The 16,277-nt window shown below is 44.7% G+C and overlaps 1 protein-coding gene and 1 long non-coding RNA gene across 2 annotated transcripts; one reads left to right on the top strand and one right to left on the bottom strand.

Moving 5' to 3' along the window:
• Positions 1 to 102: 102 nt before the first annotated feature.
• LOC129397262 (uncharacterized) lies at positions 103 to 14,070 on the bottom strand. The gene is made up of 3 exons (XR_008624507.2): positions 13,933 to 14,070; positions 1,659 to 1,809; positions 103 to 306 (listed from the first exon to the last, which is right to left on the bottom strand). It is a non-coding gene; the product is annotated as an uncharacterized LOC129397262 (long non-coding RNA).
• G0S2 (G0/G1 switch 2) lies at positions 13,941 to 15,100 on the top strand. The gene is made up of 2 exons (XM_003831212.7): positions 13,941 to 14,260; positions 14,364 to 15,100. Exon 2 carries the CDS (start codon positions 14,396 to 14,398, stop codon positions 14,705 to 14,707), a length of 312 nt encoding a protein of 103 aa, XP_003831260.1. The 5' UTR covers positions 13,941 to 14,260; positions 14,364 to 14,395; the 3' UTR covers positions 14,708 to 15,100.
• The last annotated feature ends 1,177 nt before the right edge of the window (positions 15,101 to 16,277 follow it).

Raw genomic sequence — 16,277 nt, 5'->3', positions numbered from 1 at the left:
TTTTTACAACTTCACCATTAAGTAGCTTGCACAAGATCACAGAGCTAATACTTTAGGACATGCTTTGCTACAGTAATAAATCAAACACAAAATCTCAGCAGCTTAACATAACAAAAGTTTATTTGTGGTTCACACAAGGAAACATGCAAGACAATGGTGAGAAGAGGGATCCTCTGTTCCACACCATCACTTAGGCATTTCTGCCATCTTGTAGCTGCACCAACCAGGACACACAGCCTTAAAGATCATGGCAGCAAGGTCAGATAGGGCATGGCAGACCTCTCCCACTTATTCCACACTTCAGCTCTGAAATGACACAATCAATGTGGCTTACAACTCATTGACTGGAACGACTCACAGGGGTCCTAGGTAATTTTCCTATGTGCCCAAAAGAGGAAAACAAAGCAGGGCATGGTAAACACATAGCATCGTCCACCACAACCAGTATATAGTGAAACCAGAATTCAATAGCAGAATTTTTTTTTTTTTTTTTTTTTTTTTTGAGACGGAGTTTCGCACTGTCACCCAGGCTGGAGTGCAATGGTGTCATCCCGGCTCACTGCAACCTCTGCCTCCTTGGTTCAAGCAATTCTCCTGCCTCAGCCTCCTGAGTAGCTGGGATTACAAGCGCCCAACACTACGCCTGGCTAATTTGTGTATTTTTAGTAGAGATGGGTTTCGCCATGTTGGCCAAGCTGGTCTCGAACTCCTGACTTCAGGTGATCGGCCCACCTCGGCCTCCCAAAATGCTGGGATTACAGGCATGAGCTACTGCGCCCAGCCTCAATAGAAGATTTTTAAGTTTCCAAAGTCTGTGTTCTTTCCACTACATTTGGCTTACCAAGACTGAGGGAATCTACTTTTCACCAAAAGGAAATGACATATGGGACAATTTATAGAAAACGCAATCTCAAGGAAACTGGTAGGAAAAGCTGCTGTGGTGAATATTCTATATTTGCAAAACCTAGAACACGACAAGAATGCTGTCCTGAAAAATCTTAAAAACATAGATGAGACCTCTGCAAATTACAGTCAGAGGATAAATATTTATGAGACATGTATGCCACCTCTTCAGTCTCTTAAAGACATACCACTGGAAGTGGGAGAAAATCAAGGAGAAGATTCTGGTCTGTTGCAGGGTGATCGGTGATTCTGGTTTGCTCAGGACTCTCATCGTTTTAGCACTGGAAGTACCACATCCCAGAAAACCCATCAGTCCCAGGCAAACTGGAATACTTGATCACTCTGTTTGGACAGTAATACTTTTTCTCCAAGTTTTTAAAAGTGTTACCTCAGGTGGCTCAGTAAACTCTGCATGAAGATGCACAATGATCTGAGAAAGTAAAGTTTGCCTCGAGTCCAGGAAAAACTTGGATGGAAACAGCACATGGGAATAGCAGTTCCTTTCAGGGACTTGGGGAAGAAAATAGTATTGCCAGTATGGCTTTTGTGCAGGAGACTCTACTCCACTGCTGCGGCCTGACGTGCAGGAAGCTTTTCCCAGCCAAATCACACCACAAACCCATATTGAGCTTGTAGAAACTTTAACAACTCTGTCTTTTTCGAGCCAAATACTGTTAAAACAGGTTGTTCACTCTTGAATTTGGTGTCATTCTTAAGATACATGTGAGCATACACACACACAGGCGCACACATACCTTTGCACTTTTTCCTGCTACATTTTATCTTGTTAGTTTTGGCTTGTTCTCCATTTGCTAGGCGTTGGATTTGGTATGGACTTTATCCTGCATACTCTCCATCATCTCCAGGTTAAAGTCCAAAGTCTTCAGCCAGGTACCCAGGGTCCAGCTGAAAAAGTTGCATTTTAGGCCCTAACTCACACAACCCCCTTCACAGACATGCTTTGATTTAGTCATCTGCTCTCTCAACCACACTTAGGCTTGATTCATCCAACTCTGCCTGTCTACACTGCCCTCTCCACCTCCTGTATACTTGGCAAGATCCTAAATCCAAGACTCAGATCAGATTCCTGAATCAGCAGTGGCTTCTCTGGCATTCTCTGTAAATTCTTCCCAAACTCTGGCAAGTGGACCTTGACCTATACAACTCCATCGGCAAACAGTTCCATTCTGTTTTGTCAGTCTCTTTTCTAAATATCTCAAAGTTGCATACTTACGCTTGTTCAATGTTAATTATTTTGTGATTTGTCCCCAAACATGGATTATAAAATCCTTGAAGTCAAGGAGAATTCTTGAGTTCATAGCCCAGTGTTTGCACATAATAGGTGCTCAATAAGCAGATACTGATTTCTTAGTAGGAACTCTTAAGGCAAAAGAAAACCATAAAAAGTGCTTGAAGAGTATGATTCCATGAATATTACCCCATAATTCCCTCTTGGGACAACTTAGCAAGAAAATCACCCAGAAAAAAAATAATTTTTCCCCTAAAAATTGGAACCTGAGAAAATTCATGATGAACTGATCCACTCATCAGCAGAATTTCAACCCTATGCAGCCTTGAGTTACATGCCAACTTCCTACTCTATCTAACCTAGCTGGTACTTACAAATGGGAAGAACCAAACTAGCAGTACTTTTGGTATTTGAAACTGAAATAGTTCTGGGATCAGGCCATAGATTTTAGTCACTCGAGCCTTTAAGATCCAGCTTTTAGAACCTTGAGAATGAAAGACGTAAATGTGGGTTTAGGGGAGAGGAGGGCACAGATGGACAGAGAATCTTAGGAATCAAGTACCCGTAAACATGTTTTAAGAATTCTGTGTCACTCCCAAAGAATTAGGCAACATGTGTATTAAAAAGGTCTAACATTTGCTGTCTATCCCTGTGCTGCCAATGATAATGTGTTCCACTGTTAGTTTCTGGCCCGCTGCAGCCCTTGGCCAATGAGCACCAAAACCAATACGCTGAGAAGCCCCGCCCCACAACCAAATGGGGTCTAGGAATGTTTGTTTCTTTAACTCCATTGCTTGGGGATCAAGAGTATCCCAGGAGCTGACATGAGCATTGAGGGGCAGCTTCTCTCACCAACAGTCCCTCTGTGTGTTCCAACTGCTGCTTTTCTGGCCTTTCTGTTTAGATCTTTGACAGTGCCTGTTATCCTTTTAGTTGTTCTGGGAGTCTGAATCTCCTATCTGAATCCTCCTCGGCAAATCGGTCTGCATATTGCATATTTATACTCTTCCACCCCCAGCTTCTGTCTGGTATTCACTCTCAGGGCCTGGACTTTTCTTCTAGTTTTCCTCATCACATTTCAGCAGACCCTTCTGACTTATAACCTAGAAACACAAAAACACCCAGAACCATTCATTCATTCAACAAATATTTATTGAGTGCCCACCCAATGCCAGGAACCCAGCAACATAGTAGTAAACAACTCACACACAATCATTATCCAGAGGAAGTCTACTGTGTCATGGGACACAGACATTAAACACATAATTACCAAATAACTTATTAATTTTGCAACCAGAATAACCTCGACTTCTTTAGCCATCCAAGAGTCACTCTTTCCTCTACTATCCAAATAACAATAATTCTGGGAATTCTAAAGTTAGATGCTAATGTACAAATCCATTCTAGTTGTTGCTGCCCCCAAACACTTCTAGCTTTCTTATCACCATTTCTCTATGCTGTCACCAATCTCTCTTGCTTATCTTGGCCCCCAAAGCAGAGCATGAACACATGGTCTTTCCTCAATTTTCCAAATAACGAAACACTTGGCTGTTGAGTTTAAGAAACTTTACTGAAAGTTTGGAGAAGACACAGGGAAATGACTATCCAAAAGTAAGTATCAGCTCTCACCACACCCAGAATCCATGCAACATCACAGCATGTTCTTTCTGCCATGTCCTGAGCTCTGAGACTTCACCAGGTTGCAGAGGCCATGGCCCTCCCTCTTTCAACAACAGTCCTCTCTTTCTATGAATTCACTTCTCCCTTCCCACCCCATGAAGAAAGTGTCTTACAAGGTAACAACCCAAATGAGTCTATCTGCCTTGGGATTATAATCTACTCTGTGCTGCTTGCCATCCATGAGCCTACATTCATTCATTCATTCATTCAGGAACTATCACTTACTTTGTATCAGGCATTGCACTAGGTGAGGAGGTTATAGCAACAAATAAGACAGACAGGGCCCTCCTTCATAAAGAAGACAAACAATAAGCTAGTAAGCTAAAAACTATACCTGACAATTACAAATTTTGATGCTTTCTATGAAATACGAGAAAACCAGAATGGTGTGATAGATGGGTCTCAGGAAGGGAAGAATGCCACTTTAGAAAGGACAGATAAGAGAAGTCCCCCTGAGAAGGTGACATTTGGGATGAGTCCAAAAGATTTAGGTCTGGATTCCCCAAAACAAGCTAAGCGTATATTTAAGGTACTGGTAAGGTAGAAGCACCAAAATTTCCTTTGAAAATGTTTATTTTTATACATCAAAAAAGACATGGAAGTAGACCCCTCAGGAAAATGAGAATGCTGTAGGCCCCTCCTTATACATATTTTAAAAATGTAATATTGTGTTTATTTTTATTTAGATGGGCAGTGTAGAGGACCCTTAATCTTTCCAGGGTTTAGGATCTCTAAAGTCATACTCAATCCCCAGAATATGCCAGGAAGGGGTGTTCTAGGCAGAGAAGGAACAAGCACAAAAGTTCAGTGGCAGCAAAGAGCTTGGCCTCTTCTAGGGGCAGGAAGAAGGGGTGAAAACAGCATGAGCAAGGTTAGGGGTAAAAGCTAGGGTTCGGGGAGCAGACAGGGGCTAGGTCACATAGAGGAAGTGGTTCTCAACTCTATTTATGTATGAAAAGTCCTTGGAATATTCTAACATTTTCTGATGCCTGGGCCCTACTTCAGGAGATTTAACTGACCTGGAATGGGGTTGAGGAATTGGTATTTTTTTTAAGTTTCTCAAGTGATTCTAACATGTAACCAGAGTAAAAAAACATTGACGTGGGGCCTTGGAACCAGCCAGAGGGACACAGTGTTGAATGGTGAAGAACATGGACCCTGGAACCAGATTATCTGGTTTTGAGTCCCATCCCCACCACTGACTAGCCATTTGATTCCCAGGCACTTTGCAAAAGCTTTCTGTTCTTCAGTTTCCTCATCTATAAACATAGGGATATTAGTTTACCTACCTCATAGAGCTGTTTGTAGGCCTAGTAAGTTAATACATAGAAAGGTCTCAGAAGGCACACACTGAAGATGCAGTAACTTACTAAAATAGCTGTGACTATCCTATGCTCCTCTAGAGATGGAAAGGGGTGGATGGAGTCAAGGTGTCAATTTGATAGAACTAACAGGACTTGCTGAAAAACTGGAAGAGGGAGATGAGAGGGGGAAAAAGGAATAAAAGATAGCTTCCATGTTTGGGGTTTTAGCAATTGGGTGGAAAGTGATGCTGTGTCCCAAGATGGGGAAGACTAGGAGGTAAACAAGTTTTGAAGAAAAAAAATCAAGAATTTCATCTGGCATGCATTAACTTAAAGACACCCTATTAGATATCCAAGAAGAGATGCAAATCAGACAATATGTAAGCCTGGAGCTCAGGAGAGAAACAAATTTCAGATTCATTAGCGTATAGAGCTGTCCTGTCCAATAGAGTAGCCACTAACCACACATAGGGGGCTATTTAATTTAAATTTAGATTAATTAAACAAAATTAAACATTCAGGCCACCAGTTTTCACCACATTTCAACTGCTTAAGGGCCTCATGTAGCCAGTGGCTACCATATTGGACAGCATAGATATGCAACGTTTCCATTGCTGCAGAAAGTTCTGTAGAGCACTGAAGGAGTCTCAAACCATGGAACTGGAGGAAGTCATCTAGGAAGTAGTCCATGATTCTGGCTACACACTAAAATCACCTCCAGGAATTCAGAGTTGATTTGTCTTGGGGAAGTCTCAGGCATTGGTAGTTTTTAATAACCCAGGACGATTGTAAAGTGGAGCCAGGGCTGAGAACAACTGACCCAGGGAAATAATGCTGGAGAAGAAAGGAATCATGGGAGGGCCTGGATTGCTGCAACAGTAGGGGCAGTGACCTCAGAACTAATCTTTCTCTAGAGCTCCTGATTCATAATTCACATACAACTATCTGATGAACATCTTTGCCTGCATGTCCCATAAACAGCCCAAACTCAATAAATCCAAGATGGAACTCATTTTTCTCACCAGAGGTGTTCTTCCCCTTCTCATTCCCACACTTGGGAGTCACCCCAGTGACTCCCAAGCCCCAAGTGACTCCTCTTCCACAGCACAAGTCTGCCAGGTTTTCTGATTTATCACTCAGTCTGTCTCTTTCTCTCCCCATTACCTCTGTTTTGGCCCAGTTCTTCATGGTCTCCTGCCTGAATTACCGTAACGACATCTCACTAGCTGCCTCTAGTTTTGCCCCTCCCTTAACCATCCTGCACTCTGCCACAATGATCTACTTAAAATGCCAATCTTGTAGTGTTTTGCTGTGTAAAATGTATCAGTGTCTCTCATTGCCTATAGGATATAGTTCAATCGAAGAGAGATTGGTCGCTATGTATCAAACACCTCAAAGGAACTATGCACTGCCCTAGTTCTGAGAACACTGCACTGAGCAAGACAGAGAGCGCTCCTGAATAGAACTGCAGCCCTGAAATGGGGACAGACAACAGAGTTATGAAAAGGAAAGTGAGGTGGCCATGGGAGCATGCAGCCAGGGGAACTGGCCTTATCTAGGTGACAAGAAAGGTCTTCCCTGAGGAAATGAGAGAACAGTGACACTTGGAGGATGAGTAAGAGTTCACCAGACCACAGGGGATGAAGAAAGTGCTCTCTCCACATGGAAAGAACTACATGGGGAAGAACCTGCGTCTGCAAAGGAACAGAACAGTGTGACTGGCACCCAGAGAGTGAGGGTTGAGGGATATGGGATGAAGCTGGAAAAACAGACAAGGACAGGATGGTGGGTGGCTTACATGCCATGCAAAGAATCTGGGGCATTCCAAAGGGCAAAGTGGGGATCCACTGAATGATTTTATTTTATTTTTTATTCCACTAACTTTTTGCTAACCACTGAAGGATTTGAAAGAGAAGAGTGACATGGCCAAGTCTGCACTTTTTAAAAAGACTACACTGGCTTGAAGTGGAGTAGAGTGGCCAAAACCTGAGGCAGAGAGACCAGCTGTGAGGCCATATTAATGGTCTGGGGGAGGCAATGAGATCTTAGACTAGAAGGGTGGCAGAGGAGATAGAAAGCAGATTGAATTAACAGATGTTTAAGAGGTAGAATGATAAGTCTTGGTGATTTTTTTTTTTTTTTTTGAGACGGATTCTCGCTCTGTCGCCCCAGGCTGGAGTGCAGTGGCGCAATCTAGGCTCACTGCAAACTCCGCCTCCCGGGTTCACGCCATTCTCCTGCCTCAGCCTCTCGAGTAGCTGGGACTACAGGCACCCGCCACCAAACCCAGCTAATTTTTTGTATTTTTAGTAGAGATGGGGTTTCACTGTGTTAGCCAGGATGGTCTTGATCTCCTGACCTCGTGATCCACCCGCCTCAGCCTCCCAAAGTGCTGGGATTACAGACGTGAGCCACAAGTCTTGGTGATTTTTCACATTGGAGAGGTGATGGAGAGCGAGGAGGAAAAGATGGCTCCTTGACTTCAAACCTGAGCTGCTAGGTGAATGGTGCAGCTTAGGTTAAGAAACATGGTTACAAGTTTATGGGGTAGAAATATTGAATTTGGCTTTAGACACAGTAATTCTGATACCTGCAAGACATCCAAGTCAAAATGTAGAATAGGTAGAGGGATACACAGGTCTAGAGCTCAGACTTGTAGGTCATCTGTGTAGAAGCAGCAATGGAAGCCCTGGCAGTAAATTAAATCACTGAAGAGAGCATGTGGAATAAGAAAAGGGGCTCCAGGACTGAGTCCTGAGAAATGCTGACATTTGTAGGTTAGATAAAGAGGACAGTTGAGATAAAGATCCTGAGTTTTGTCCAGAATAGGGTAAGAGGAAAACCAGCAGAATATGGTATCGTGGAAGCAAAGGAGAAATGTGTTTCTAGAAGAAGGGAGTGGTCAGCAATTCCTAGGCATGGGATGAATAAGTGATTATTGATACAACTGCTTATTATCTGGTTCCTACTTACTGCTTCCTGCTCATTTTCTGCCATTTCCCAAAATCCATCCTTTATGATTTAACACCAACTTGTCTAACTTCTCTTGGACCATGTGATGCTTTATCTTTCATCCTCCCTTTTCACACGCAGTCCCATCTCATTCAAGGCCTCCCCATGCCCTGAACAACACCCTGTCCCAGAACCACCTGGTGAACACCATCCATCCTTTAACATCCCAAGCCTCTCAGGAATCATTTACCCTTAGGCCTTCTTTGACTACCTCCTCCCCAAAGGGCATCAATACCTGTCTCATTCTGTGCTTTTTGTTCATCTGGTATAAATTTCTATTACGGTGCCTTTCCCAATATACAATAATAACTCGTTTACAGTCTGTGTCCTCTACTTCACTATAAGCTTCTTGAGGGCAAATGCAGCTTGTATTCTGCATTTTTTTTTTTTTTTGAAACAGAGTCTTGCTCTGTCACCAGGCTGGAGTACAGAGGCATGATCTCGGCTCACTGCAACCTCCGCCTCCTGGGCTTAAGCGATTCTCCTGCTTCAGCCTCCCATGTAACTGGGATTACAGGCATGTGCCACCACACCCGGCTAATTTTTGTATTTTTAGTAGAGACGGGGTTTCATCATGTTGCCCAGGATGGTCTTGATCTCCTAGCCTCCTGATCCGCCCGTCTTGTCCTCCCAAAGTGCTGGGATTACAGGTGTGAGCCATCACACATTCTGCTTCCTATAACTATGCTTAACACAGTGTCAGGTACATGGCTGGCTTCAACAAATATTTTTGGACCTTACTAGAAGCTACCTAAATGTCACCTAAGGAATGCAAATGTCCCGGGCTGGGATAAAGCATCATGGAAATTGGCAACGTAGAGCAAGAGGCAGAGGCAATTGAATAATAACAGCCATCATTTAATGATTGCTTCATTTGTGCCAGAAACTGCCTAAGTCCCTTACAGAGCTCTATCTGATTCACTCCTCATCATATCTGTTTCATAGGGGCTTATCATCATCACCACACCCCATTTAATAGGGGCTATCGTAACTCTCACTTCACAGATGCGGAAGTAGAAGTTATAGAAGTTAAGTCACTTGCCCAAGGTCAGGCCTTAGCAAATGGAGGAGTCAGGATTTGGAGGAACCCAGGTTTCCTTGACTTTAGAGCCCTATACCCTTAAGACCAATTGGCATTTGAGCTTGGGGAAAATTCCTTGTGCTGATTCAAACTTGTAGAGTATATTGTTTAATCTGGAAGTGGTATGTAGGCAGCAGGGTGCAGGTAATTCTAACCACACCACCCATGGCTATTCAAGGCTTCCAGCACAGTCTGCATGCCCCAGCAGCTGGTGGCTCTGCTTGACCAAAAGTTATGAAGGACAAAAGCAGAATGCCTATAAAGTCTGTTCCTTTGCCTTGATTTGTACCACGGGCAGGCTGGAGGGTGCCCAGAGTGAGCCAATGGCTACAATGTCAGACACTAAGTTGGGAGTGGAAGTGAAAGGTGAGGAGACCAGAGTGGAGGAAACTAAGCCAAGTTGCCAGGTCCTGGGCAATTTCAACACCAAGGCTCTGAGCCAAGGACAGGCTACTGTGCTTGAAATAACTTCCCAAGAGAGCCTTAACTGGTCACTTTGCCCTCTCTATCTCAGCACTGACTTTTAGGTCAATGTAACTAATATTGATTAGCCTCCTATTCTATGTTAACACCATGAAAGATACAAAGCTTTTGTCTTCCACAGAGCTGAGGCAAGCCCACAGGAAACAATGACAGAGTTGTACAAAACGGTAATCCATCCAGTGCCAACCTGTAGAGTACAAGCCCCAAAGGCAACTGAAATTCACAGAAAGGAGAGATCAGGGTGTGCTGCCATGGGCAGTGGTAGCTTCTTGGAGCACAGGAACTTGAACTTGACCTCAAGGAAGAAAGGAAGACAAAGTAGAAAGAGGACAGCATTTCAGGTAGAAACAACTGTGTGAGCAAAAATAAATGAAGCAGCAGCAATGCAAATGAATTGTTTCTTGGCCTGTGAAGAAACCTCTCTGTGGAGCAAAGGGCTATTGTGGGAGAAGAACAGGAGAAGATCGGACCATAGAGAGCCTGAATTCCAAGAATACTAAATCAAGCAAATTCAACATGCAGGATCCAGGAGTCCATTATGTGGGCAATGAGAAATGATCTTGAGCTTTAAACAGGCAGTTGACAATAAAAAATTAAATTTTAGGAAGATTCATTTGGTGGTAGTGTTTAAGATGGATTAGAGGAGAAAAGATTAAAAGCAAAAAAACTGTCCCCTCAAAAACCTGAATGCTTCTTTAAGCATCTACTAAACAAACAAACAAACAAAAAACAGTCCCTTCCCTGCCAGGCTTCACAGTCCATGGAAAAGCCATTCATTAATCCCATAGTTACCCATTAAGGACCTATTATGTGCTAAGAATTATACTGGGCACTGGGGACACAGTGAGGAGCAAACCAAAGTCCCTACCCTCATGAAGCCTATCCTCCAATGCACATGGAAGACAATATAAAACCACACCATTAAGTACATCCACATAGAATCAGGTAACCAAGTGCTATGAAGAAAAAGAAAGTAGGGCACTGGGTGGAGAGTGGTGGGATGCAGTAGTCAGGGAAGGCCTCTCCAAATAACTGCCATGATATTTCAAGCCCAGAGAACAAATGAAACGGAGATGTCACTGCTAGAAATAAGGATATTGAGAAGAAGACTTAGCTTGTAAGAGTATAGAGAAGGAAAGGAGTCTTGTTTTAAGTGTGTCAAGCTGTGATAATAGCAGGGTATCCACACAGAAATATTTAGACTCTAGAACTCTAGTCTATAAGACCAGAGGAGATAGTGGCTACACATATAAATTTCAGTGTCTTCCATTGATATCCGAGTGATAAGCAACTTCCTTTCTAAAACTATGAAAGTAACTAAGGGTCTAAAAAAAATTTCTAGTGCGGTAGTCTTAAAACTACAAATAGTTTTGTCATATCTCCTATGATGACTCCCTCCCTTCAGCTGCCTGGAGTCCCAGGGGTGGGCAGTGACTTTGTGTAGGCAGCAAGCAGCTGGTAACAAAATAATAATTATTATTGTTATTATTATATTATAATAATTGTAACAATAACAATTATTATTGAAGCTCATTTACAACTAACCATCCAAAAGACCTCTTTCCCCTATGTCTTCAATCCCCAAGGCAGAGTGGTAGGGACAGTTCTATCCCTCCTCTGCACTTAACCCTTGAAACACATGCACCCCTTTGTGACTTTACCCTCTGCAGGTGGCTCTGAATGTCTTAATGTCTGAGAGAAAGGGATTTAGAAAGCAAAATATAAAAATTTTAAACTAGTCCTTCCTACCTTCCTAGAAGTGGCAAGAGTTAAATGTTGAGATAGACTCAAGCGTAGGATGACTATTTCAGTTTGCCTGGAAGTGTTTCAGTTTGCCTGGAAGTATCTCAGTTTTAGTGCTCAGTTTTAGCAGGAGTCCTGCATTTCAGAGAACCCCTCAACCCTGAGCAAAATAAGATGGTCGGTCACCCTATGGCTTGGTTTGACCATCATCGCTATAACCTGTGTCTTACCTGCATGCATGACACAACACAGTGCTTTACTTCCCTAAAAATGCCATCAGCCCCATTAAAATATATGTTTAGTTTCCAAGCCCTACCTAGTCACCTTCTACCCTAGGAGCCAGGTTCTCTTTTCCCACCCAGACAGAGGAGCTGCACTCAGAAATTCCTAGACATGAGTTAACACTGGATTCCTTAGCCTTCTACTCCCATCATCTCCTGCTCAGCCCCAGCTACCACCTAAACTAGGAAGATCAAGTCTACCAGTGACCTCCGTCCATGGCACTTGCTGCCCCTCCTCTGTCCAGCTCTTACCAATATAGCTGCTGGAACCTGGAGGTCAAAGTCAAATTATCAAAAAAAGGATCTGAGCTGGTGATGTGCACTAACACAGCAAATCACAGGAAAGGGGAACCCCAGGTAAATTACAGCCTTCTGACCTAGGAAGACATGTGGTTTGCGTCTCTGAGTTACAGAAACACAGGAAATGCTTACTGGACCAGTCAATTTCAGAATTTTGGGTCCCAAGCTAGGCTGACTCACCTTCAGAATGGAAACCACGTGACAGCCCTTATATCAGGGCACACATCACATGCTCTTCCAGAGGTCAATGGGTTTGGAACCCTCACAGATATTGGGAAAGCTCACTAATCATTTCTGCCAGTTATCAGAGGTTGCTCTGAAACTATAAGGAAGATTCAAAGAAAATGCCAAGACTGATATTAAACTTGGCGGGAACCCTTGTTACAGAATTTTCCTGCCTGACAAGGTTAAAAGAACAATAAGCAGGAAACACAGTCCTCCAGGAATAATCAATTCTATTTGGCCCCTGGTCACCTTCACTCAGACTAAATTCTAAAACATAGAATTTCAAATAAGCTATTTAGATAACCTTGACCATTCTCCACACACAAGCCCTTGCCTGAACTATTAATAGTCAAGGCAAAGGGTAGTTGTTATTGCTGCCTTTTTAAACTGAATCATCTGAGAAATTGCTTCAGACCCCCAAAGAAAGATTACTGTTAACAATTCAAAAACTAAAATATTTGATCCCTGAGACAGCCTTTTCCCCCGACCCGCCCTTCAGGGCTCAGTCTGACCGACTGCAAAGGCTGTTGCAAGATTGCATCACTGACCTTTGCAATTTTCTGGCCAGTTTGATTTCCCCTTCTTTCCCCTGCCCCCTCCCTTTCTCTGCTTAAAGCCCTTTGGCCAATTTGCCTCTCCTTTTCCCCAAGTTTGCTAACCCTTTGGCCAATTTGCCTCTCTTTTTCCCCAAGTTTGCTAACTCTAACATATCCATAACCAAAGCCAAACTAGAACGCTCCCTCAGCCCCAGGTGATTACAGCTAACCCTGGTCAAAATCAATCCTACATCTTCACACGTCCAAGAGTACTCACACTCTGGATTCTTACCTAAGCTGTCTACTACACGCCCTTCTGCCCACAAACTGCTTCAAAGCTGAAGTTGAGCTGGAGCAGTGAAGTTGTACCCCCAAACCCAGGAGGGTGGCAGAGAATTATTGAGGAGAGCATGAAATACTTCCATTCTAAAATGGCAGATGAACTTCTACCAACAGCCCCTTCCATACTTGACCCCCTACCCCCCAACTCCCAACTCCACTTCTCAAGTGGAAGTGAGAACAATTTGAATTTGAAGGCTCTTCCCTGATACACGGAAGTACTTAAGGAAACAGCTCGCAGGCAAAGAGACTAATCTCTCTCTTTCTCTCTCTCTCTCTCTCTCTCACACACACACACACACACACACACACACCTCTGTGCATAAAAGCACCATCAATGAATAGTTTTCTATCAACTGACTCTAGCTATACATGCATGTACCTCTAAATAAAACCAACCAGGCAGGAAAGAAACAATATTAGCACATATTGCTTTATCCAAGCCTAACCTGTTCTGTCCTGTTACCCAGATCCTTCCCCCTTGCCTTCTCCTCTCTGATCCATTGCCACACACGTGGGAAGATGACAACCCTTCCGAATAAAAATGAAAGCTTTCTTCTTTAGATGGAACCCCCAAATTCCCTCATTATTTATAATGTCAGGCTGTCCTGGACAAGGGAAGCTGTGCACCCACTGACACCAGTAAGAAGGTTGCCGCCATGTCAGAGATGTCCGCGGACACCTCCCTGGGCTCCGGGTCCTCCCCTGCGCTCGCCTGGAGTGGGACCTTCGCGTGCACACTGGCCTTCCCACGCGCCCCGCTGCGATGGCACCCTCGCCGGGCCCCCTAGCTCACACAGTCGGAGCGTGCTCAGCGCGTGGCCACCTCCTGCCAGGTCCCAGCCGGGTTCCACCCCCTGCTTTTCCCCTCCTCTTCTTCCTCCCCCTCCGAGTTCCCCTGGCTCTGACCGCGCTGGCCTGGGCCCGAGAGCCCAGGAGGCGTGTCTCGGAGAAAAGATATAAGCGGCCCCCGGACGCTAAAGCGGTGCCAGCGGCGGAGTCTCCAACTGGGAGAGCTGCAGCTGCCGAGAGGAGGAGAACGCTGAGGTCGGTCGGACCAACGGACGCGCTGACCGCTGCCAACTGCAGCTCGCGCTGCCTCCTGCTCGCGCCGTGCCACTAAGGTAGTCCGCCTTTCTATGAGCCCTCCCCAAGATTAGCTGGGTGTGGGGTGGTGGGAGCCGTTCTTCGGTGGCTGTAGCCCCTCTCCTGCTGCTCCTCCTGCAGGTCACTCCCGCCTCCGAGAGCCCAGAGCCGAGATGGAAACGGTCCAGGAGCTGATCCCCCTGGCCAAGGAGATGATGGCCCAGAAGCGCAAGGGGAAGATGGTGAAGCTGTACGTGCTGGGCAGCGTGCTGGCCCTCTTCGGCGTGGTGCTCGGCCTGATGGAGACTGTGTGCAGCCCCTTCACGGCCGCCAGACGTCTGCGGGACCAGGAGGCAGCCGTGGCGGAGCTGCAGGCCGCCCTGGAGCGACAGGCTCTCCAGAAGCAAGCCCTGCAGGAGAAAGGCAAGCAGCAGGACACGGTCCTTGGCGGCCGGGCCCTGTCCAACCGGCAGCACGCCTCCTAGGAACTGTGGGAGACCAGCGGAGTGGGAGGGAGACGCAGTAGACAGAGACAGACCGAGAGAGGAAGGGAGAGACAGAGGGGGCGCGCGCACAGGAGCCTGACTCCGCTGGGAGAGTGCAGGAGCACGTGCTGTTTTTTATTTGGATTTAACTTCAGAGAAACCGCTGACATCTAGAACTGACCTACCACAAGCATCCACCAAAGGAGTTTGGGATTGAGTTTTGCTGCTGTGCAGCACTGCATTGTCATGACATTTCCAACACTGTGTGAATTATCTAAATGCGTCTACCATTTTGCACTAGGGAGGAAGGATAAATGCTTTTTATGTTATTATTATTAATTATTACAATGACCACCATTTTGCATTTTGAAATAAAAAACGTTTTATACCATATCTCATCTAATTCCTGAGAGGTGTGGTGTCCTGGGGTGGGAAGCAGGGAGGGTGAGCAGGTGGGCGACGGTGATGGGTTCTTACCTGAGCACTGCAGAGGGAGCAGCTTCCTGAAGGTCAGACACTTGCTTCACACCTAGGAACTGTGTAATAAGTTACTACATGCATATAAGTCTGTTGAGGACTTGTTTTTCCTTCTTGTTAGGGGTGGGAAGAAAGAAAATTTTATAACTTCCATGAGATTTAGCATTTTAACATCAAAAGGTAGATCAACTTCTGAGCTAGAGTGAGTAGGAGATAACTGATTAATTCTAAGGCAGAAAAGCTCTTTGTTCCTTACACCTGTGCACCAGAGGTTCCCATGGCTGATATCTTTTTCTTCCCAACTATATTTTAGACAGAGAGACAGAGAGAGAGAAGGAAAGAAAATGAAGGAGGGAGGTCTGGAGGTGAAGGGAAGGAAAGAAAGGAAAAACTATCCACCTGGCAGGAAAAGAGATAAGCTCCCAAGAACACCAAAGCAGATGATGAGTCTAGCTCTACCCAGCCTTCCCCCCCACGAATCCAGATCATAGTAAGAAACTCTGGGCTAGAAAGAGAAAAAAACCGGTTGTTACATATCTGAGTCCTCCTCCTCCAGTGTACAGAGCTTCATCTGTAGTAGTAGCTAATTCAGTGACTCTATAGGGCTCAGCAAAACAAATTTTAAACTTTAAAGAAGTAGCCAGGAGCCAGAGGCATGGCCTTGATGCTAGTCTCCTCACATTTTTCATGTCACCTGTCCTAATCAGGTACTGACACTTTACTCCTTTCATCAACAGCTATGCATTTTTGCCAAACATATCACTGGCTCACACCATTGCCTCTACTCAGACTCTCTCCTTCGTCCAATGCCCTACACACATCTCCATTTCATTTCTGCCAACTCAATTCCTACCAAGTGTTCCTGGCCCTGATCAAAAGCCATCTCTTTCTGAAATCTATTCTTATCACTCCCAAAGGAAAAAAGCAATCAGAATGTGGTAAGATTAATCAAGGAAAAGAAACATATTTGGAGTTTTAAAGGAAAAGAATGTCGGTGGCACCATGGCTCTCCCAGTTTCCAAAATGGGAAATTCAGCCCTATACCAAGGCAGAGCCTCACTTTCAATGTCCAAGAAACTTCCTAGGAACTGAC

Source organism: Pan paniscus, chromosome 1, assembly GCF_029289425.2.
Source record: "Pan paniscus chromosome 1, NHGRI_mPanPan1-v2.0_pri, whole genome shotgun sequence".
Classification (NCBI taxonomy): Eukaryota; Metazoa; Chordata; class Mammalia; order Primates; family Hominidae; genus Pan; species Pan paniscus.
The sequence above is the reverse complement of the archived record's forward strand: the minus strand, read 5'-3'. Positions and strand labels throughout refer to the sequence as shown.

Coding starts and splice junctions, on each gene's coding strand:
- G0S2 (XM_003831212.7), top strand. CDS start 14,396: ATGGAAACGGTCCAGGAGCTGATCCCCCTGGCCAAGGAGATGATGGCC.